General features: G+C 43.3%; 1 protein-coding gene across 1 annotated transcript in view; it reads right to left on the bottom strand.

Annotated features, from left to right (window-relative positions):
* The window catches only part of efhc2 (EF-hand domain containing 2), a 55,370-nt gene extending 35,363 nt beyond the window's left edge, over window positions 1-20,007 (bottom strand). The window contains exons 1-5 of the mRNA XM_033033057.1: window positions 19,797-20,007; window positions 8,605-8,793; window positions 4,724-4,874; window positions 3,445-3,668; window positions 727-978 (exon numbers count right to left, since the gene is read on the bottom strand). Of these exons, the coding sequence (XP_032888948.1) occupies window positions 727-978; window positions 3,445-3,668; window positions 4,724-4,874; window positions 8,605-8,793; window positions 19,797-19,838 (858 nt within the window). The 5' untranslated portion in view covers window positions 19,839-20,007. The remainder of the gene's footprint in view (window positions 1-726; window positions 979-3,444; window positions 3,669-4,723; window positions 4,875-8,604; window positions 8,794-19,796) is intronic.
* Window positions 20,008-24,363: the final 4,356 nt, after the last annotated feature.

The raw sequence follows: 24,363 nt of genomic DNA, 5'->3' as shown, positions 1-24,363 counted from the left end.
AGTTGGTATTAGTTTCGAAATTCTCGTTGATCACAGAATTTCTCAAGACAGAGCGTGGGAATTGGGCGAAATGCGTGAGTCACACTCTCAATGCGTGAGAGTTGGCAGCCCTGATACAGGCGTCACCCCGCGACCATGTGGCGACAGCCTAGTTGCCTGTAGTCACCGAAAAAATTGCCTAAGTGGGACAGGGGCTTCAGAGTTGACCTGTAAAATGGTTGATTGTCCATCAACTCTGCCAAAATGGCTGCATTCAATGTCAAAGAATATGGCCGAATTCATCAGCAACTTTGCACGTTTTTTTGGCTTAAAGTTTGAAGTAGTGGCTAAATCTATCAGTACACAGATGTGAACATTCTGTCCTGGCACAGACATAAATAGGTTTATAAGCAGCTTGAACCAGGTGCACCATTGCAATCTTGTGCCCATTTTCCAGCACCGTCCAATTTATTTGCCTACTACTATGATTTCATTGAGTACAGACTGGATATTGATGTAATCATGCAGAATGCACAAGAAATTGACACGAGTTTAGAGACAATACGGAACTTGTTTTTATGTAAACAAGTTATGTAAACAAGCTATCTTAAAGATGGCTGAGTCGGGGTTATGAGGAGAAGGCAGGATTGGGGTATTGATTGGGGATGATCAGCCATGATCACATTGATGGCTCGAAGGGCCGGATGGCCTACTCCTGCACCTATTGTCTGTTGTCTATGTTTATACCTTTGGTAGCTGGCTTCGGTGGAGAAACACGCCAACAGCATCTCTGCCAGAATTGGGGGGCAGAACCTCTTTAATTTCAATTGTGTCATCTGACAGGAAATAATGCAGAACGAGTTCCCTGAAGTCTCCAAATTGATTGTCTCTGTCATCCCAATAGCAGTAAAATCGCAACACATGTGTGTCATGGTCCAGGAACTGCTTAAGTGTATCAACTTTCTCATATGGGCGGAGAGGATGCATATTTTTCTCCATCTGCAAGAAACACCAAAAGGAACATGATTAATTTAAAAAAAAACAAGAAAGGTCCTCTGGAACTCCATAATAAAGATTCTTCAAAATTAACTTTCCTACATGTGTTCAAAGATATATTCAATCTATGCTATCTTCTATATTTTACTTTTTTTTAAATTGTGCACTGAGATTAAAATAGTATTTTGCTACAGTGGTCCAGTCTATGTTAGTCTATCTGCTCTTCAATTACCGATGTTTGTCTTTCCTCTCCTAAATTAACAGCATTGCTGTGACATTTTTGTAAGGTATTGAATATTTCCCGGCATTTTGCAATAAATAATTATTTTATGCATGAACTTTGACGTGAAGTATTAACAGGGTATTTAAATGCGGGGGATGTTATAACTGTGCACACTCCATCTACATGCAGGAATCACAACTAGGAACAGAACTTTGGCCATCTCAATACTATTCACCCGACCCAAAGACTAATTATCACGCTGCTTGAGCGTTCCAACTCAGTTCATTAACTTCAAACAAAATCTATGTTAAATCTTGCATCTGCCTAAACTGCATGATTTACTAACTCAAAGTATAAAGCCTTCAATATATTTTTATTTCTGCCAAATCAATTCATCGAAATAATCCAGCATAAACTTGGCTTCTGTTCATTGCACTTATCAACAGTTTAACAGAACAAATGTATAGAACACATACAAATCAGCTGACTATGTCTCAAACTAGGATATACATAAACTGGATGCTTGAATGTTCTGGTCCATTCAATTATAGCATAGAGGAAAGCTAGCTGAGAAAAATAACATATTGTCAATGGCCTTTACCCAATTTGCTGTAGATTTAGTTTATTATTGCAATTTTAACAAAGCTCCTCAAAATGATGAGCAATTCACCGCCATTGCTCATCAACGTGTAAAAGTGGACAACCAGTAAACTCAAGAGCAAACAAAAAGGAAACAATTTCAGATATTGGAAATTTTAACTAAAAATGGAAAATGCTGGAAATACTCAGCTGGCCAGGCAGCATCTGCGAAGAGAGGGTTACCTTGGTCAATATCTTGACCACGGTTAGTGTTTCAAAGCTAATACTCAATGATCTTTTATCAAAACCTTCAATGATTTCTCTATCCAGAGGTGGAACCAGATTTGCAGAATCTCTCCAGTATTTTCTTATTTTATTTCAGCAACAGGAACATTTGCAAAACTTGTTTTATAACATCAGATGGTACAGTTTTACATTTTTAAAAAAGGATTTTATGTCAATTCTATTGCAAGAGATTATCTTACTTGCTTAGGAAAGGAAACCAGAGTTTTCTTTATTTACAAAAAGAAATCACATTTCAGCGGATTAATTTAAAAAAAATTCAATTTTCTTCGCTATTTATGCAAAAGAAAAAACAGAGATGTGTCAATGTGAGATTTCAATCCAGTACCTTCAATTTAAATTCTGAAGAACTAATTGAGGTTTTGTATACATTCACACAAAGAATTATATGAATAAGATATTTCAGTATTGAGAAACAGAATCATAATTTTCCCAATAATTATGGAAGTGTTCAGTGAAGCAATCACCCAGCCTACACTTGGTCTTCAGATGTCCCATTTCCAAACATTTTAACTCCCCATTCCCATTCTCACCTTTCTGTCCTGGGCCTCACGCAAATTGGAGGAACAGCACCTCATATGTTGCATTGGCAGCTTACAACAGTATGAACATTGATTTTTCTAATTTCAAGTAACCCCTGCATTCCCTCACTCCCCTCCTGCCTCACCGTACTCGCCCCACTAATTCAATTTTTCACATCCTTGTATCCCTCCATTATCACCTCTTTGCCAGCCAACAATGGGCCATTATGAGCTCCACCCTTCCTTGCATGCATTCCTTTCCTTACCCCGACCCAAAACGTCATCCATCCTTTTCTCCAGAGATGCTGCCTGACCCGCTGAAGTACTCCAGCACTTTGTGTCTATCTTCAGTATAAACCAGCATCTGCAGTTTATTTCTCATAGTCATAGAGTCATAGTGATACAGTGTACAAATAGGCCCTTTGGCCCAAGTTGCCCACACCGGCCAACATGTCCCGGCTAAACTAGTCTCACCTGCCCGCATTTGGTCCATATCCCTCCAAACCTGTTCTATCAAAGTACCTGTCTAACTGTTTCTTAAATGTTGGGACTACCTCCTCTGGCAGCTTGTTCCATGCAATCACCACCCTTTGTGTGAAAAGGTTAACACTCAGATTCCTATTAAACCTTTTCCCCTTCACATTAAACCTGTCCTCTGCTCCTCGATTCACCTACTCTGGGCAAGAGACTCTGTCCATCTACCCGATCTATTCTTCTCCAAGGGCACAATTCTCTTTCAGGGCACAATAATGTTTGGGACACAAGGTATAATGTTCAAACCACAAAATTATTCATTGACATAGCGGCTATGTTTTCTTTTCTTGTATAAAAAGTTAGTCTTACTTTTTCACGCTTTGAAATATATGGATCTTCAGGAATGCAGCCAGGTGGGTTCAGTTTGACACCCATTTTCCAGAGAAAGTTTCTCGTAAATTGATCACAGTCCACAATCATGAATGTCTTTGAATAGAACACAATCTCTTGACAGATATTGAAATGATCCACTGTGTAAAACTGATCATCATGTGGAGGCGGAAGAGGAATACGATGACGATTGATTATCGTTCCTGAAAGAGCAATAAAAGCAGAGATTGCAGTCTCCTGTTCCATTTTATTTTCCTATTTTATACCTGTAATATTTTGCTTCTATTCAGTCCTACTCAGTTTACATTATTTTAGATTTTTTATAAGCAATAACTCGCACCCCATAATTCTGATTGTCTGGCTAAACTTCCACCCCAAACATTCACATGACTTAACTAAAGTAAAACATTGAGACACAAGGAATTGCAGATGCTTGAATCTTGAGCAAAACACAAAGTGTTTTCCCTCCACAGATGCTGCCTGACCCGCTGAGTTAGAATAACATTTTGTAAGGGTTATTTTAATTCTGGCTGGCTGGTTTGAATAGGTGGATAAGCAGATAAATTCATTGCAGAATACTTGCTGCTGCATTCTCTTTGGCAGGGTGTCCCCCCTCCCATTGGTACAAAGCTTTTGCATTTTTCAGCTTGAAATTGTGCAATATGGTGGATACTGTAGCGAGTCTTTTAACTTACACGTGAATGCAATATATATGCTTTAAATTGGATTAGCTAGGAATAAGGTTAGACTAAATTACATACCTAATTACATTCCACAGTAGAGCCCAGGCTCTGATCAACACATGCAGCACATGAATGATCTTAGTACATTCATGTATAGAAATCAGATAATATTCAAACACTTGGCCCATGTTGACCAACCTGGGTCTCACTGCATGCCTGGTACTAATCCTGACCCTGGATCCATTTGCAAACCTTCTCTCATTCCTAACCCTGAGTCCAGCCTTACACCTGGCCCCCTATTCTACCCTGATCATAGATTTTAGGTCCCTAGTAGAGATTCATGGGAAGTGAAATAATTAAAGCACATAAGAGCTGTTTTTCTATTTTCACTCACCCAGCACAGCTGCTTGATGTGAGAAAATTGCAAACTTACAATGTTCAATATTTTCCACACCAAAACAAATATTGCTGGTTTTGTTAACACAGCGCATATGGCCCGAGTAGTATTGTCAAGATAATTAGAATAGTTAGTTATATAATGATGGAGTGGTGGAAATTACTGAACTTCTCAGTACCTTGATCGATACCACTATTTTTTACTTCTGGTTCAATAACTTGTATTGTGTCATCTTCCAGGTAAAAATAAATCTTGCATTTTCTTATTCGATATTGTTCTTCTCTTCTTTCCTGTACACTTTCTTGAAAATAGGCTTTAAAGCAAAGTACCTGTTGGACAAGCACATGGTTAATTGGTCCTGAATCCAAAGTCTCCAAATTATTTTTTATTTTATTAGAATAGTAGAAATCTTAAACGTTTCTCATTAAGATTGTGGATACCATCAATTATTTGATTTTGAAATTTGATACAGTTAATGGTGACAGATAACGTTGAAGTAAAAATTGGACGATACAATTAAATGGTGAAACAGGCTTGAATGGTCAATTCTTGATCCTATGTTGGCACAAAAGAGAATATTACAAAAAAGGAAGCTTATTCAAGGAGGAAATTCAAAAAAGTGAGACAAGGGAAGCCAAAAGCATACCCACCAATGGTAAAATGAAGAAAGCACATAAGGGGCTAGCACAAGTACAGTAAGGATTTACAAAGAGGCTATGAAGGAACTTAAACTCAAAGGTCAGACGTTAACATACTGAAAGCTAGAAGAAATGCATATCTGGAAGAATTTATTTGAAGAATGGATGTAAATTGGTAGAAGATAGGATAAGGGCAACAAAATGTTACATGAGGTGTGGTTTTGTGGATAAATGATGACAGAACTGTTTTTGAGTAATCAGATGGTAAATGTTTCAGCAGCAGATCATCCAAAGGAAGAGCCATATTATGGAGAGAAAAAGCAGCTTCAATGGATTGAATGTTTGAAGGTCAGAATGTGAAGTAAAGGCCTTGATTCCATCAGGTCTGACTCAGTGCTGTTGGGCAGATGGGTGAGGAAGGTCAGTGATATGGAGTTGTTGATTCTGGTAGAGATTAAAGGAGAATGGATTTGTTCAGGCCAAAGTAAATATGGAAGAAGTTACTGCTGAAATTATTGTTGTTCTAAAAAAATGATGACATAAATAATCGAACAATTCAAGGACATATCAGAGACACAAGGAATTGTAAATGCTGGTTTACAAAAAAAAGACCCAAAGTGCTGTCGTAACTCAGCGAGTCAGGCTGCATCTCTGGAGAACATACATACATGAGGTTTTGGGTCGGGATCCTATATTTCTGAGGAATGATCCCGACCCAAAACGTCACCTATCCATGCTGTTTAGAGATCTCCAGCACTTTGTGGCATATCAAAGAATGTGAAAGGTATGAATATGTGGAAACTTATTATCTTTTTCATGTGTAATTATAGGGTTGGCAATAAATGTGTGCCTTGCTAGCATAGCCTTTGCCTTCTTAAAAAAAAACAAGAAATTAAAAAAAGTAAGACAAGGGTTAAGTTTTGAGGCCCTGTGTGATGATGAGTAAAGAATTATTTGTTAGATCCAGTCTCACAATGGTGAGAATGGAATTTAAAAAAAAATACAATTTAGAAGTGGACAAAATAAGAATACACAGCATTTTCTGTAATGAGGGATGCAATGAAGTCAAAGTAAACATGATGGGAAAGCACCTCAAGACTTTGTCAAGATTCTTTATAATCTAATGTAAAGGTGCATTCTTGATTGAAGAGAATCAAACAGGACTCAAATATGTAGTACTTCTGTTAGTGCTGGAAATCCTCCTATATCTCAGTGAATGATTAATTTTTATTATAAATAGGGACTTGATGAATCACCCTGAACATGAAACATGTAGTAGGCGCAAAGCAAAATTTAGCCAAATCTGAGGAATCGTGGAAATTCACAGTAAGGAGAGGGAGCCATTTGGCCTACAAGCCCAAGTAAGTTCAGGGTTTAAACAAATAGTTCATGGTTTGAAGAAGAATTTGAATGTGATAAATGAAAAGGGAAGGCGGTTAGAAGGAGAGAATAAAATGTAATGTTAGTCATTTAGCAGTTGAAGGTTCTGCTAATACAGGTGCACAACCTCTTATCCGAAATTCCAAATAACGAAAAGCTCCGAATAGCGGACATTTTTTCGGTCCTTGAAGAAAGGTCCTTGAAGATGTTCACCGAGGGCGGCCCGCAGAGGTGACAGCGGAACCTCCGGTCGGTCCTCGAAGAAAGGGGAACTAAATCCCCATTCATAAAAGAGAAGGTGAGGGTATATTGCGCGGGAGGGTTAATAATTGACAATCTGCTGCTGCCTGCCCGCTGAGTTAAAAAGTTCCCACGGTAGACTCACGATACACAGTGTATCGTGAGTCTTGCGTGGGAACTTTTTAACTCAGCGGGCAGGCAGCAGCAGATTGTCGCTCCCTTCAGTTTCGCCCCACCTACACCCCTCTGCTTCCCGGCCATGTGTGTGACCCCTTCCCTCCCCTCTCCAGCTCCCCGCCCATTGCACCGGCGCGGGGGCTTTGCACTGTCTTCACGTCGGCGATGCCAGCAGGTCAGTGCCAGTCACAATAGACGTCAGGACCAACGGGACACCGACCCCCAGGCCCACTGCAAGCACGGAGATCCCAGAGACCCACAGCCAGCAGCAGCCCAGCCCTGTTCCAACTCCAGAAGAACACGCTCCCCGTAGGGACAGAAGCTGATGGTGTGCAAGGTACGTTTTGTTCTTGGGGTTGCGGATGAGGGGGCGCAGCTCGGGCTGTGACGTCTCCGGCCACCCCTCTGTACGGGAGCTGAGACTGGGAACTCTACCGCCCTTGCAGGTGAGCAGGACAGTGGGGTTGTTTGCAGTTGCAGAGGGAGGGGGCAAGGGCGGTACAGTTCCCAGTCTCAGCTCCTGTCCAGGGGGGTGGCCGGAGACGTCAGGACCAACGGGACACCGACTGCAAGCACAGAGATCCCAGAGACTCACAGCCAGCAGCAACTCTAGCCCAGCCCCGCTCCAACTCCAGAGGAACCCGGGTTACGGATGAGGGGGCGCAGCTCGGGCTGTGGGCGAACTGCCACTTGTCGCTGTAGCGGCCCATCGGGGAGCTGGTTCCTGTTGATCCTGACGTCTCCGGCCACCCCCCTGGACAGGAGCTGAGAGACGACAGGACCACCAGAAGCCGCTCCCCAATGGTCCGCTACGGCGACAAGTGGCAGTTCGCCCACAGCCCGAGCTGCGCCCCCTCATCGGGACACCGACCCCCAGGCCCACTGCAAGCACGGAGATCCCAGAAGCTGATGGTGTGCAAGGTACGTCTTGTTCTTGGGGTGGCGCAACTCGGGCTGTGGGCGAACTGCCACTTGTCGCCATAGCGGCCCATCAGGGAGCGGATTCCTCTGGAGTTGGAGGGACAGGGAGACACAGCGGCTTTTGAGAATGGTGGGCAATCACTTCCAAGGTTCTGCCCACACAGTCAGTACACCTCTCCTACACTTGTCTCCCGCACTAAGATCATCTCGCAGAGAATGATCCCAGCCTAACCCTCCCTATTCTCTCCTATTCTGCAAGAAAAAACTACATTGAAGACTCAAACTCGCGATCGAGTAACTGCCGGGATCGAGGCGCAATCTCGCGACCTTGCGGATATGAGCCGAGCACTCTACCACTGAGCCAGCCGTTAAAATCTACGCTATAAATCTTCCATTCCGAAAGCCGAAAAATTCCGAATTACGAAAAGTGTCTGGTCCCAAGGCTTTCGGATAAAAGGTTGTGCACCTGTACTGCTATAACAGAGCAAAATTTGCATGAGAATCTCTCAGTGAGAATTACAGAGAGTAAATACCAATGAGTAAATCTGGAGAAGATGACAAGGGTTATGATAGATTTTATAGAATAAAATGTTTAATGGAATTTAATCCCAATTGCAAACACATGAGCCCACAAATTTCCAGCAAGGAGCATTGTATTTTAATTTGTTAGTTTCAAGTGAAAAGAGTATGGATTCAAGCATACCTGCTTATCAAATACAACCCAAGATGGAGCATCACTGCCTTGTCCCTTTGGGAATACGCTGAACTTGGGCTTCAACTTCTGCCCGAGCAGTGGCTCCCCACCAATTCCAGGCTTTTCCTCTCCCACCATCACAGGGACATCATTTGGGAAGTCAAAATGATGCGATTTATGAAACCTTTCTTTTCCCAGCTATAAAAAGGGGGGAAAATAAACAACTATCAGTCTTGCACAATCAGGGTAATGGATAATAGTAAGATTAAACGAGAACTTACCAGTTTGAAGTTTGATCTTGATTTTATGAGGAGTTACGATGAGCGATTACGTGAAGAAGGGCCGTCCGTCTGCGTGCGCGTCAATCTTCAAAGCAGCGGTGTTAAATCACAGATAAAAAGACCTGAGAATAGTAAGATTGTGAAGAAACTAGAACTTCCATATGACCTTGATAGTATGAGGGTGGGAGCGGTGGGCACGTAATCGCTCATCGTAACTCTTCATAAAATCAAGATCAAACTTCAAACTGGTAAGTTCTCGTTTAATCTTACTATTTTACTTCGGAGTCACGTGAGTGACTATGTGAAGATTTCAAAGCTCTGTGATTTTACGCCGGTTACGAATCCAGGCGTCATACACTGAATGGGTTGACCATGGATGCGTGTAATCATTAAAGCATTCAGACATTACGTAGTTAAGTAAAGTAACTGATGCTTTAAATGAAAGAAAAGTTTAAAAAAAAGTTACCCCTCCCAACCTTGGGGGGGAAACTAATGGACAGAACTTAAAATGGTACGTGCAAACACCCCCAGTCCGGTTATGGGTTTGTTATAAAACCGGTGGACCGTTATTTCATTCGTCCATCCTGCAGCCACTAGGATGTCGTCAAGGGGCACGTCCATAGCTCTTGCTGCCGACGTAGATGCAGCCCTGGTGGAGTGAGATTTAACCATATAAATGTTACTCCTGCTACTGCCATTACCTCCTTTGACCATCTGGAGATGGTTTGAGTTGACACCTTTTGGTGTGGTTTTTTTTATGGCTGATGAGGACCGATTGTTCTGAGCCTCTGAGGTTCTCCATAACTCTCAGATAGTGGTGTTAGTATGTTACCACCCACACAACCGTTGGTCCTCTGGATATGCCAAGAACTGGATTTCCATGCCTGGCATTCCTGGCCTGCTCTGTTTTATCAGGTTCCTGATTAGGAATGTTATGTTGTTCATATTGGTGGTCATGTAGTCCAACCGTAGCTTTTGCAGTGTCTGGACTCTTTGTCAGCATACCACCTTCAGGGTTAGTTATAGGCGGTCCCCACTGTCAAAGTAGGGTTTGTACCACGCTCACATCCCATGTGTCAGTGTACCTTGGCCTTGGAGGTCTTAAATTGTAAATTCCCTTCATGAATTTTGTTGTAAAGGGGTGCGTTCCTATCGAACTGTGCCCTGCTTCCGGCATCAGATTGGAGGAGAGTGCGCCTCTGGCACTATAGCTGCACTATAACTTAGTTTATAGTTATAGTACAGTTGATAGGAACTCCAAGACATCCGTCATCCGAACTGTGTTGTATTTGTTCGGACAGTCCTATGCCTTGAAATGGCCTCCTCAGAATCTGCAGACCAACAAGTTATACGTTCATGTAGTGGATGATTGCTCCCTGTAACTGGGTTCACTAGGAGGTCCCTGCTCTTGGGTACAGCCATTACTGGCTGGACTATAATTCCCAAAATTTTTGGGGACCAGGCTTGAGTAGGCCAATCTGGCACTACCAATATGCCTGTGGCTTAGTCTTGCTTGATTTTTGTCAAGCATCGGTTTGTGAGACAAATTGGCGGAAAGCATACATAAACATTCCTCCCCAATTGAGGGAGAAAGCATCCACTGCCTTGCTCCTGGATCCAGCTCGCAGGACACATATCTGGGTAACTAATGGTTAGTCTAGATGCAAACGGATCAACATCTGGTATGCCAAATCGTGTAGTTATTTTGTTAAATACTGTCTGATTCAACATCCATTCTGTGTTGTTATTAAACATTCGTCATCCAGCATCTGTCACCGTGTTATATCTACCTCGTAGATTTCCCAAATATTCTTCTCGATACACCAGTGCCGAATGAGGTTCGACAATCTGTCGTAAGATACAGATTTTACACCACCCTTGTTAATGGATATATGCCACCGCAGTGGTGTTATTAATCTGAATTTGAACAAGCACCGGTTGCATATCGCTACAGAGAACCTTGAGTCCATATTGTGCCCCCAACAATTCTGGGTAATTGATTCCATGTGTTGGGGAATTACAGACTCCTGCTCATTCCATCTGCCCCCACAGCTTTAGACTGTGTTGGTGTCTCCCCATCCTTAGCCGCTTGCATAGGTCTGAAGAACCCTCGATGGCTTTCGAGCAAAATTTCCCTGAGCTGTCTCCCATTCGTTATCCACCATAGTTATTCAACAATGGCCTCTGCTGGCAATCCATAGTTTGCCAATTCGGCCTGCATGTAATCTGAGTGTTCGTTCCTTTTCTTGCTGTAAGTTCTGGTAATGCAAAGGCCTGTACTGCTGGGAATGCAGCTACTATTTGCCAATTACACTCGCTGTTTGCCTGATAGATGGCTAGAATTTGACTATCAGGTCATTGCAGGCTTAATTAATATTGTCGTTTGCCCCTAGGCAAAGTCACCAACATATTTACTGTTTTTGATAGTAAATTCTAGGTAATCAATTACCCTTGTAGGTGTCAATTTTGATTTAACTGGATGGATGAGGTAACCAATTCTTTCAAACAGGGTTTTGGTTTGCTTGACTGATGCTTCTGCCAATTCTTGGTGACTCCAAAATGAAAATGTCCTCCAAATATGCCATTACTATGTGGTTTTGAGACCTTTGTAGTCCCAGAATTGGTTTCCGTAGTTTAGTCAATAGTCTAGGAGCTGATGTCAACCCATTTGGCAGAGCCATGCCATCCAGTAAAACTTCAAATATCTCCTGTTCCTAATGAATAAACACCGAATAGTATGCATCTTTGAGGTCGATGCATGCCATGTGACCATTTTATAGGAAGCTCCTATAAAATAGTAGTTAGACCGTAACAAAAAATTGCTGTTTCTAAAAGTCTGTACTGCACAAATGAGTTAAACCTGGATGAAGTGACATCCTCCATCTGTCACCTGTCCTGGAAGGCAATCCTGCCCAAAATACTGGGCCTGCCTTGAAGACAATTCCGGTCCGAGTTCCAAGTCTGCTTGGAACCTATGTATGTTGTGCAGTAAAAAATAATCACATGTTGTTATCTGTTTTTTAAAACCAGATCTGAAATTCATGTTATTGTCATTTTGAACATAGAAACATAGAAATTAGGTGCAGGAGTAGGCCATTCGGCCCTTCGAGCCTGCACCGCCATTCAATGATCATGGCTGATCATCCAACTCAGTATCCCGTACCTGCCTTCTCTCCATACCCTCTGATCCCCTTAGCCACAAGGGCCACATCTAACTCCCTCTTAAATATAGCCAATGAACTGGCCTCGACTACCCTCTGTGGCAGGGAGTTCCAGAGATTCACCACTCTCTGTGTGAAAAAAGTTCTTCTCATCTCGGTTTTAAAGGATTTCCCCCTTATCCTTAAGCTGTGACCCCTTGTCCTGGACTTCCCCAACATCGGGAGCAATCTTCCTGCATCTAGCCTGTCCAACCCCTTAAGAATTTTGTAAGTTTCTATAAGATCCCCTCTCAATCTCCTAAATTCTAGAGAGTATAAACCAAGTCAATCCAGTCTTTCTTCATAAGACAGTCCTGACATCCCAGGAATCAGTCTGGTGAACCTTCTGTGCACTCCCTCTATGGCAATAATGTCCTTCCTCAGATTTGGAGACCAAAACTGTACGCAATACTCCAGGTGTGGTCTCACCAAGACCCTGTACAACTGCAGTAGAACCTCCCTGCTCCTATACTCAAATCCTTTTGCTATGAAAGCTAACATACCATTCGCTTTCTTCACTGCCTGCTGAACAAAAACACAAGAGTAAAATTACCAACATGTAACTGGTCCACAATCCCTTGTTTCAGTAAACCCAGACCTACCTACCTCCATGGCTACCGATGGTCTTGTGGTAAGCCCAAAGGCCCCTGATGCGGGTTCCTTTTCTCTCCTTGATTGGGAGTTGGACTGGTAGGAAGTGTGGATTCCATGTTTCTCCTGACCTCTGCTTGGGTCTTGGTCTGAAAACCTTATCATACTGAGCCTGCCTTGTCGGACAATTCTGGCCATAATTCTGAGTCTGCCTTGAAAGACGACTCTGATCATATTTCCGTGCCCAGCTTTCAAGCTACCACCGGCTTCAGTGAACTGCTTACCCCCTATGGAGGTGTGGGGTGTGTTGTCGCCTACTGATGAAGTTTGCTTGTCGTTGGTGCCTTGATTGGTCCGACAGCTTTTGCTTCCTTCTTCTGGTCTTACCTGAAGAGAGGATTCGGCGGCTGGTTTCTCCAAAGTCACCCTGATAGCGCTGTTCCCTTGCCGGCATTTGTGCGGATATTCTGCCAACTGCTGTCTCTTGAGGCCATATGCATGTGCTTCAGTATGTTCATACTTTAATTCGAGATCAGTTACCTACTGATCTCGAAACCAAATTTCTTTTGAACGTTATGTGAGGTTCAAATGACAAATAAATGGTATTGTATAGTATTGTAATTCGAGATCAGTTACCTACTGATCACTCACACTCCCCTCCATTGAGAGTGAGATTTGTAGGTAGCCCTGAAAACAGGTGCTGCCGCAGGCCCCTGAGGATACCTGCGCTGACATGGCCCCTCCAGCGGGCCTAAATGAGATTCTTGCTTTGGGTCAGACTGAAACTGACCGTGAATGCTCCTCTCCTCAGAGCAGGAGACATTTTCTAGATCTCTATCCAGGGATGCACCCAGTGGAACCTGGATGATTGCAGAAGTATTTCTTTTCTTTTGTGCTTATTATTTATTTTATGTAAAGCTCTTTGGTGCAAGTTAACTTAAACAGTGCTATATAAGTAAAAGTTACTTACTTACTTCCTTTCTTCTGCTTGTCCCTGGGAAGGTCCCCCCCCCCCCCCTGCTTTTGTACTCTGATTCAGAGTGGTTTCTTCCATATGTACTTCCCCCTCCAATGGGGAAGACATTGGGTTGCCCCATTATGCGAGGCTCCCGGTACTGCCTGCTGCTGTAGGCCCCGGGCTGACACAGCTCTCTCCTTAGAGCAGGTCATTGTTGGAGCAACTTCTCCAAAAAGTTGCTCCTATGTGGGAGAGTCGTCCTCAGACGCTCTCCGTTGAGGGAGGGTATCCCTTTCCCTCCCCGGACTCTTCTGAGTCAACGGGTTGTTTGACTTGCGGGTGGATTTTCCCGTACTGCAGGACCACCAACGGAGCTCTCCTCCTGCAACAAGTTTCCTGCCGGTTCAGCTGCCGACGCTAAATGTCAGGAAACACCGTTGCCCGCTACTGGGAAATGCTGCGGTCTTCGGCAGCCGACTTCCCCGCGGATCGTCTCCTCGACATCTGGGACCTGAAACTAGCAATGTTACAAAATTTTGAGATTTAAAAAATCAAGTCTGCAATTTATCCCATCAGATAAAGCATAAAAAGAAGTTTAATTTGACACCTAATTCACTTTCATATCTCAAGTATTTAAAAGGTTATGGCCATTTTCATACTCGGAAATTAGCATCTTGTTCCCTATTGATTTTCTATGGACATAACAAAAAAGCTGTGATCGTGGACAGTCAAAAGCCCATAACTTTCTTAAAAAATAAGAGAACTGAATGAAATTTTCAGTTATCATAGATTGAACCATTCTGAAACAAATATAAAATAATCTTACTTGGATGACCTGAAATTAAAGCATATAATTAGTTACTTACCCAATTGTAGCTAATTTCAAATTTCAATTACTAGATCTAAACATCTATCCATTTCTTAATAAATGATTAACATTTTTAAATAGCCTAAGTGTCCAAATAATATTCACAAATAATTCACAATAAAACATGATTTTTAAATCTCATTTACATTAATTTATAGGCCAGATGGAAGGAATTTAGTGTTCAATTGCTGTAAATTAAAGTCCATTTAAATCAGCTTTCTAGTGGGATCCTGTGAACGCGCTGGTTTAGAACGTTCACATTGCGGTAGATTTGTGTGCTCAAATGCCCAGAAAAATACTGCGGGATATAATGGGCCCAAAATTAGCTACTCGCAACATTAAACTTTGTATAAAGGGATCTTAAGAAGCCCTTTTTAATGTAAAACTAAACATCCTACCTCCTATTGTCTGCTGTATGAGACCCTGCTGCTTGCCGGCCGTCGGGGGTTTAGAGGTTAATTTTTAAACTACTATAACACTTAGATAAAGCTCGTAAAACTAATAATAGCTCAAGCGAGGGAACCTGCCAGCGAATTTTCGTTAATAATTAACTAGGCTGAACATCCTCGATTTGAACAGCCTAGAGAAAATCGCGTTTTAAACCCGCCCCCCTCTAAACGGCGCCAAAATCGCGCACACGGGCTGGGACAGATTTTCAGCGACGCTTAAGGTACGCTTTGCAACATACCTACTGAAACTACAAAAAGTTTCATGCCCAAAAGAACGCAAGTAAGTGATTCAACTTTCCTTACCTGCCATCCTAACGGCCTGGGAGGCGCAGTGCCTCTGCCAGTCCGTCGAGTGTTGCGTTCAGACGTAATGACGCGCATGCAGACGGACGGCCCTTCTTCACGTAGTCACTCAAGTGACTCCGAAGTAAAATTAAAGATCTATTATCAGGAGGATGTCCCATGAACTTTCCATTCTAAATGATGGTCAAGGTCTGTACATTTGATAACTCCTCAAGAGTCAAGAGTGTTTAATTTCACTCAGAGGGTGGTAGGTATATGGAATGAGCTGCCAGAGGAGAGAGTCGAGACAAATACCATAACAACATTTAAAAGACACTTGCACTGGTACATGATTTATAGCGATATGGGCAAGAGCCTCATGGTTGCTGGAAAGAAGTTACTCTTGAACCTAGAAACAAGGAACTCCAGTTGCCGGTTTATAAATAAGACACCCAGGTTTGGTCCTGACTACAGGTGCTGTCTGTATGGAGTTTGCACATTCTCCCGGTGACCGTATGATGTTTTCTCTGGGTGTTCTGATTTGCTCCCACATTCCAAAGACTTACAGGTTTGTAGATTAATTGGCCTCTGTAAATTGCCCCTAGTGTGTAGTATGTGAAACTGGGATAACATAGAACTAGTGTACAGGTGATTGTTGGTTGGTGTGGACTCAGTGGGTTGTAGGGCCTGTTTTCATACTGTATCTCTAAAACAAAAAATAATTTGAGTCAGGTCTTTTTTTCAGACTGCGCAGAACAGGAGAGCAGCAGGAATCACAGAGGGGGAGCAGAATACGGTGGGGGCGCTGCAAGCCGGCGCCCTGTCAGCAGCGTGTCCGTTTTTTTTCAACTTCTTTTGTTTTTTTAGTATGTTCTGAAGTATGTTTTTAATGGTTCTTTGTGTGTTTTGTGTGGGGGGGTGAGGGGGAAACCGCTTCGGCCGCCTCCTCCACGGAGAGGCGACTTTTTCCAGGTCGCCTCCCCCGTGGCCTAACAACGAGGATCGGCGCGGCCTTTCCCGGAGACGCGCCTGGGGCTTCAGCGGCTGGCGCAGCGTGGACTCTCGTCGTGGAGCGGGTGAGCCTTCGCTGGGGCTCGCTGGAGGGGAGTGCTCCGTTTCGCTGGCCCGAGGCAGCCGGCAGCCTGAAGCCGCGGTCTGCACAGCTCCAGCTGGCGCGGCGTCTGCAGCCCGGGATCCCTCGTGGGGGACCCGGGGGAAGAAGGAGCTTCCACCGCCGGCCCGCGGCCAACTTCTACCGTGGGCCCGGCATGGACTTACCATCACCCCTGGAGGGGAGCTTCGACAGCCGGCCCTGTGCTCTGCAGTGCTTCTGGCTGCGGCACGGCGGGGACTTTAAATCTTCGACCGCTGTGCCTGCGGCCTACACCATCCTGAAGCCGCGGTCTCCGGTGGGGAAGAGCCGACTATGGACTGGCTCTGGACTCTGGTCCCGACCACGGGGGGAAATGGAGGAGGACTGGCCAATTTTTGTGCCTTCCACCACAGTGATGAATGCTGTGGTGGATATTTGTGTTAAATTTTTATTGTGTATTGTGTGTTCTTTCGCACTGTATCGCTGCTGACATATTCATTTCACTTGCACTTTATGTGCAATGTGACGAATAAACCCATATTGTATTGTATTGTATTGAATACAGGGTCTCATAGCACTCCCATCGGAGAAAGGGGAACTTAAATGTAATCATAGCTTGAGGAGATTTCACAGTGGAGCAGTCAAAATGTAGAAACAATGAACTGCAGATGTTGGTTTACAAAAAGACTCAAAGTAACTCAGCGGATCAAGCTTAGTATGAAGAAGTGTCCCAACCCAAAACGTCACCTATCTACAGTGCCCTTCATGATGTTTGGGACAAAGACCCATCATTTATTTATTTGCCTCTGTATTCCATAATTTGAGATTTGTAATAAAAACATCACATGTGGTTAAAGTGCAAATTATCAGATTTTAATAAAGGCCATTTTAAAATATTTTGGTTTCACCATGTAAAAATGATAGCAGTGTTTATACATAGTCCCCCCATTTCAGGGCACCATAATGTTTGGGACACAGCAATGTCATGTAAATGAAAGTAGTCATGTTTAGTAATTTATATCCTTTGCATACAATGACTGCTTGAAGTCTGCGATTGATGGACTTCGCCAGTTGCTGGGTGTCTTCCCTGGTGGTGCTCTGGCAGGCCTGTATACTGGCCAGGCCAGTATTACAGCCATCTTTAGCTTATGCTGGTTTTGGTGGCTGGTCCCCTTCAGTTTTCTCTTCAGCATATAAAAGGCATGCTCAATTGGGTCCATATCGGGTGATTGACTTGGACCCTCAAGAATTAAACATTTTTTAGCTTTGAAAAACTCCTTTGTTGCTTCAGCAGCATGTTTGGGATCATTGTCTTGCAGTAGAATGAAGCACCGGCCAATGAGTTTTGAGGCATTTGTTTGAACTTGAGCAGATAGGATATGTCTGTACACTTCAGAATTCATTATGCTACTACCATCAGCAGTTGTATCATCAATGAAGATAAATGAGCCAGTACCTTCAGCAGCCATTCATGCCCAGGTCATAACACCCCCACCACCGTGTTTCACAGATGAGGTGGTATGCTGTGGATCTTGGGCAGTTCGTTCTCTCCTCCATACTTTGCTCTTGCCATCACTCTGATATAAGTTAATCTTCATCTCATCTGTCCACAAGACCTTTTTCCAGACCTGAGATTGCTCTTTTAAGTACTTCTTGGCAAACTGTAAACTGGCCATCCTATTTTTGCGACTAGCCAGTGGTTTGCATCTTGCAGTGTAGCCTCTGTATTTCTGTTAAAGTTTTCTGCGGACATAGTTCATTGACAATCCACACCTTACTCCTGAAGCGTGTTTCTGATCTGTCGGACTGGTGTTTGGGGCTTTTTTTCTTTTTTTGTAGAGAGAATTCTTCTTCTCTAACAGTCTTATTCTTGTTTCTCAGTCTCATAATGGCTTCTTTGACTTTAATTGACACAACTTTGGTCCTCATGTTGATAAACAACAATAAAAGTTTTCAAAGAAACTTGATGGAAAGACTGGAGAGAAGACGAGCTGCTGAGAGCTCTCTTATACCTGCATTAAGGAGGCATTTATACACACCTGAGCAATTACAAACACCTGTGAAGCCATGTGTCCCAAACATTATGTGCCCCGAAATGGGGGGGGGGGCTATGTATTAACACAGCTGTAATTTCTACATAGTGAAACCAAAATGTATAGAAATGCCCTTTAATAAAATCTGACAACGTGCACTTTAACCACATGCGGTTTTTTTCTGTTACAAATCTTAAATTGCCGAGTACAGAGGCAAATAAATAAATGATGGGTCTTTGTCCCAAACATTATGTAGGTATGTTGCAAAACCTACCTTCAGCAGCGCTGCCGCTGCCCGTGTGCGCGATTTTGGCACCTTTGAGAGGGGGGCGGGTTTAAAACGCGATTTTCTCTCGGCTCTTCAAATCGAGGTTGTTCAGCCTACTTAGTTGCTGACGAAAAATCGCTGCGAGGTTCGTTCGCTGCAGCTATTTTTAAACTAAATTAGTTAATTTAATTGTTATAGTAGGTTAAAAATCATCCTCTAAACCCGCGACCGCCGCCAACGGGACAGATCTCATGTAGGGGACATGTAGGTTGTTTATTTTTACATTAAAAAGCACTTCTTAAGATCCCTTTATACAACATTTTATGTTGCGAGTAGCTAACTTGGGGGCCCATTAAATCCCGCAGTATTTTTCTGGGCATATGGGTTACAAATTCACCGCAATGGGAACGTTCCAAACCAGCGCGTTCCACAGAGTTCCACAGGATCCCACTCGAAAGCTGATTTAAATGGCCATTAATTTACAGCAATTGAACACTAAATTCCTTCCATTTGGCCTATAAATTAATGTCAATGAGATTTAAAAATCATGTTTTATTGTGAATTCTTGTCTGAATGTTATTTGGACACAGGCTATTTAAAAATGTTAATCTTTCCTTAAGAAATGGGTAGATGTTTAGATCTAGTAATTGAATTTTGGAATTAGCTACAATTGGGTAACTAACTAATTATATGCTTTAATTTCAGGTCATCCAAGTAAGATTGTTTAATATTTGTTTCAGAATGCTTCAATCTATAATAACTGAAAATTTATTTCAGTTCTCTTAATTTTTAAGAAAGTTATGGGCTTTAGACTGTCCTCGATCACAGCTTTTGTGTTAAGTCAATGGAAAATCAATAGGGAACAAGATGCTAATTTCCGAGTATGAAAATGGTCATAACTTTTTTAATACTGAAGATATGAAAGTGATTAGGTGTCAAATTAAACTTCTTTTTATGCTTTATCTGATGGGATAAATTGCAGACTTGATTTTTTAAATCTCAAAATGTTGTAACATTGCTACATTATGGAGCAATGTTATCCAGAGATGCTGCTTGCCTGGACTCGCTGATTTGCTCCAGCACTTTGTGTTTATTATAGTTTCCTGTTGTTTTAACAAATGATTTTAAAGAAGAAAGTAGATTGTAAAGTAAGCAGATTGTTAGCATTTGTAACTCACGTTCCTGTTGAAGGAATTCCCGGGCAAGAGTGGTAAAGTCATGTTGCCACTGAAGAAGTTGCCGTGGAGTGTGAGGAAAGTGTTGTTTAGCTCCACCGTTGCCTAGGTTACGCTGACGTCCCTAGAGAGCGGGCGGCCGCACTGCCAAGGAAACAAACAGGTCGCCATTACAGCGCAAACCTTTTTAAAACAAAATCATTTTACAAAACACGAATTCTCAACTATTTTTTCACCTCCCGTTTAAATATCAACTCCAGAGCGATGCCGTTGAAGAAGATGGGCTGGTTCGGCAGCCATGTTGAGAAGGTCGTGGTCCTGAGGCTTCTTCCCGCCCTCTTGTGAAGAAAAACAACTCAGGTTGATTCACTTTCTTAATATTAGAAACATCCCTCGAGGCATAGCTAGAGAAAATACACTTCGAACAACAGGGATCAGTGATGAAAGGGAGAATCTTAAAGAAAGTGAGCACGCCATTGATGAAATACCAGAAGGTAGGACCAGAAAATGGGCGCAAATGGTACATTGTAGGAAGCATACTCTCACAGCACGTCATCGGGCAATCTTTCCAGTAAAGAGGATACAAATCAATAGTTTGAATTGAATAGGTGCATAAGAAAATACACAAAGTGAATTTGGAGTAACTCATGGGGTCAGGCAACATCTCTGGAGAGCAAGGATGGTGACCCTTCTTCAGACCCAACCAAATAATCTTTGGTCCCAACCCAGAGATGCAGCCTGGCCCGCTGAGTTGCACCCAGCACTGTATTTATTATTTAGTAAACCCGCATCTACAGTCTACAGTTCCTTGTGTCGCATAGGTGCATTAGTCCAGTTGAAACTGCACCTGTGTCTGAGAGGAAGAATGAACGAGTGGTGGGGTTTTGATTGTGTCGGCAATGATTGCAATCTTTTGAAGACACAAGGAACTGCAGTCGCTGGATCCCTGAGCAAAACCCAAAGTGATAGTCAGCAGCATCTGTGCAAAGAGCAGCAGAGTTTCATTTTGCATTCAAGACCCTTGGATTTTCATAACTGGGAAGGAGGGATGACACCTGTCTTAATTTGTAGTATGCAGATAGTGTTTAATGCAGTTTCATGGGCACCACTCCAGAAAGCAGGGAGAGAGAAAACTGGGAAGTATAGACAAGTTAGCCATACATCGGTAGTGGGGAAGATGCTTGAGTCGATTGTTAAAGATGTTATAGCAGCGCATTGGCCCCAGAGCAGAAGCGTCCACGTCGCAGGGCTGGAAACTGGAAGTATCCTGAGCCTTCTTTCTTTCCCCACCCCCTATCAGTCTGAAGAAGGGTTTCGGCCCGAAACGTCGCCTATTTCCTTCGCTCCATAGATGCTGCTGCACCCGCTGAGTTCCTCCAGCAATTTTGTGTACCTTCGATATTCCAGCATCTGCAGTTCCCTTTTGAACACAGTATCCTGAGCTAATTCTGCTACCACCATCATCTATTGCGACGTGATGGCTTCCACTGATTGTTGCCAGAAGCTTGCGTCCTTTTCAAGACGGACGATGACAACGAGGTCAACATTTGTAACAAGATGAACACGAAAAGAAAAAGTTAGCAGCACATTTGGAAACCAGTGACAGGAGAGATCAAAGTCAACATGGATTTATGAAGGGGAAATTATACGACTAATCTTCTGGAATTTTTTGAGGATATAACAAGTAGAATGGATAAGGGAGAGCTAGTAGATGTGTTGTATCTGCAGGGCTGCCAACTCTCACGCATTGAGCGTGAGACTCACGCATTTCAACAAATTCTCATGCTCTCACACTGATCACAAATTTCTCACGCTCTGGGCCGCGGGTGTTGGAGAGCCGGGGCTGAGGGAGGGACGGATGCAGAAGCTGCAGCGGGGGCAGATGCGGATGGGGAGCCGGGGCTGGCGAATGTTTGCGGGTCTGGCGAATGTTTGCCGGGCTGGCGAGTCGCTCGCTGCAGCTCCGGCCATGGAGCAGCCTCAGTGCAAGAGTCCCGGGCCGTCGGAGGCGTTGCGCCGCTGCCGTTAAGTGTCTGTACCAAATTCGCCCTGGTGACCGGCATGGATCAGGCTGCGGCTTGGTGCATCCTGGAGGACAACCAGTGGCTGTTGAAAGTAGGTACCAAGCACTGGGTAGAAACGGTGGAAGATAGTGGCCTTCAAATGGGGGAGGTTGTAGAAAGGATCCTGCATGCCTGCTAGATTTTCACTTATTGTAACTGCAGGAAAAATGCTCCCGATGTTGGAGGAGTTCAGAACCAGGGGTCACAGTTTAAGAATAAAGGGTAGGTCAGTTAGGACTGATATGAGGACAAACTTTCTTCACCCAGTGTTGTGATCTGTGGAATTCTCTGCCATAGAAGGTAGTGGAAGCCAATTCACTGGATGTTTTCGAGAGTTACATTTAGCTCTTGGGGCTCGCGAAATCAAAGGATATGGGGGAAAAACAGGAAAGAGGTACTGATTTTAGACGAACAGCCATGATCATATTGAATGGCAGTGCTGGCTTGAAGGGCCACATGGCCTATTCCTGCACCTATTGCTTATGCTTCTATGCTTGAGTATATGGCAATAAAACTAGACCACTTGATTTTTAAGCATTCATGCGTGGTGGAGGTATAATGCAGTCGTGAAATCAGGCCCTTCGGCGCAACTTGCCCACACGCGCCAACATGTCCCAGCTACAGTACCTGCTTTTGGTCCATATCACTCCAAACCTGTCCTATCCATGTATCAGTCTGTTTCTTAAATGTTGGGATAGTCCCTGCTTCAACTACCTTCTCTGGCAGCTTGTTCCATACATACACCACCCTTTATGTGGAAAAAGTTACCCCATAAAATGTTACCTCTTAAAAATACTTCAAACAAAAATCATTGAAATCATACTTCTACAGTGCACTAAAACCTGATTTTAATACATCAAATTCCAAAAAGTCCCTACCCTGGGAGGGAGGACAGCCCCCTCCCACACCCTCCCCAATGACCAGTGATCGCTCAGCCCCACCACTTTCACAAACGCTCCATAGCCCCAGGTTCAGACAGAGAGCACTGCCAGATGTGAGCGGAGATGTGAGGCCAGTTGGCTGTGATGTCTGGACCCCAATGCTCAGTGCTTCGTGTTTCGGAGTTGGCTAATGTTATTGATTTGTAATTAGCCTGATTTGTAATTAGTAGACAAAACCTTAATTTATTAATCCGGAATATCCAGGGGGATGGGATAAGTGCAATATTAAAATGACCTGCAAGGTGTCAGGCTGTCTGTCACTACAGCCCCGATAACCCATTCTTTCCTTCAGTTAAATATTGGGAAGGTAGCACTATTGTCATTTGCCACTCAACTATTATGTTTGTTTACCTCACTCACTCCCCCCCCCCCCAAATTCCTTTGACAGGTTGAATAAAAAAATGTCCCCAATCGTGTTGTTTTATTAATTGAACACCTAGATGAACATCCTCAAGGAGTGTAATCAGATGGAAACTGATTCAGATGCGATGTTTAAGAGCTTGTTTAAAGAAGGGGCATATTTTAAAGGAGTGACAGAGATACTTGCAGGGGAATGTGTGAGGAGGTTATTATTTGTCAAATTTTAATATAGTAATTATGCTGATACTGAACCAACCAACCAAAGTTACTAGCATGTTAGATAACAAGGAAGCCAATGGATGTAGCAAATTTTGTTACACAAAATTTCGTCCGTGAAGTGCCCCATAAAAGATTACCGCATTAGATAAGCACCTGTGAAGTTGAACGTAATAGGTTAAGTCCAGGGGGTCAGATATGGGGCTTTATGTGTGGGCCAGATATATCGTCAGTGCAGATGGGCTTGGAGCAAGGCCAAATCTGCATCCAGAGTCAAGATCTGAAATAGTACTAGGTGTGCAGTCAATGCTGAGACAATGGGAGTGTTCAGCACTGGGAACCTAAGCAGGTAAGCAGCTATGATCAGGGTAGAATAGGGGGCCAGGTGTAAGGCTGGACTCAGGGTCAGGAATGAGAGAAGGTATACAACTGGAGTCAAGGTCAGGAGTAGCACCAGGTGTGCAGTGAGACCCAGGTTGGTCAACATAGGCCAAGTGTTTGATTATAATCTGATTTCCATACATGAATATACCAAGATCATTCATGTGCTGTACCTGTTGTTCAGAGCCTGGTTCTACTGTGGAATGTAATTAGGAATGTAATTTAGCCTAACCTTATTCATAGCTAATCCAATTTAAAGCATAAATATTGCATTCAAGTGTAAATTAAAAGACTTGCTACAGTATGCACCAGATTGCACAATTTCACCCCCCCCCCCCACCCCCCCACCTCGGTCGCTCTGCTCCCTCGGGCTTGGTCTCTCGCAATTTTTCACTCCCAACTCTCACCCAATGTTGGCAGCCCTGTGTATCTGGACTTTCAAAAAGCCTTTGATAAGGTCGCACACGAGATTAGAGTGCAAAATTTGAGCATTTGGGGGTAGGGTATTGACATGGATAGAGAACTGGTCGACAGACAAGAAGCAATGAGTAGGAATTAACGGGTCTTTTTCAGAATGGCTAATGGGGTGCCACAAGGCTCGGTGCTGGG

The sequence above is a fragment of the Amblyraja radiata genome, chromosome 14, assembly GCF_010909765.2.
Source record: "Amblyraja radiata isolate CabotCenter1 chromosome 14, sAmbRad1.1.pri, whole genome shotgun sequence".
NCBI lineage: Eukaryota > Metazoa > Chordata > Chondrichthyes > Rajiformes > Rajidae > Amblyraja > Amblyraja radiata.
The sequence above is the reverse complement of the archived record's forward strand: the minus strand, read 5'-3'. Positions and strand labels throughout refer to the sequence as shown.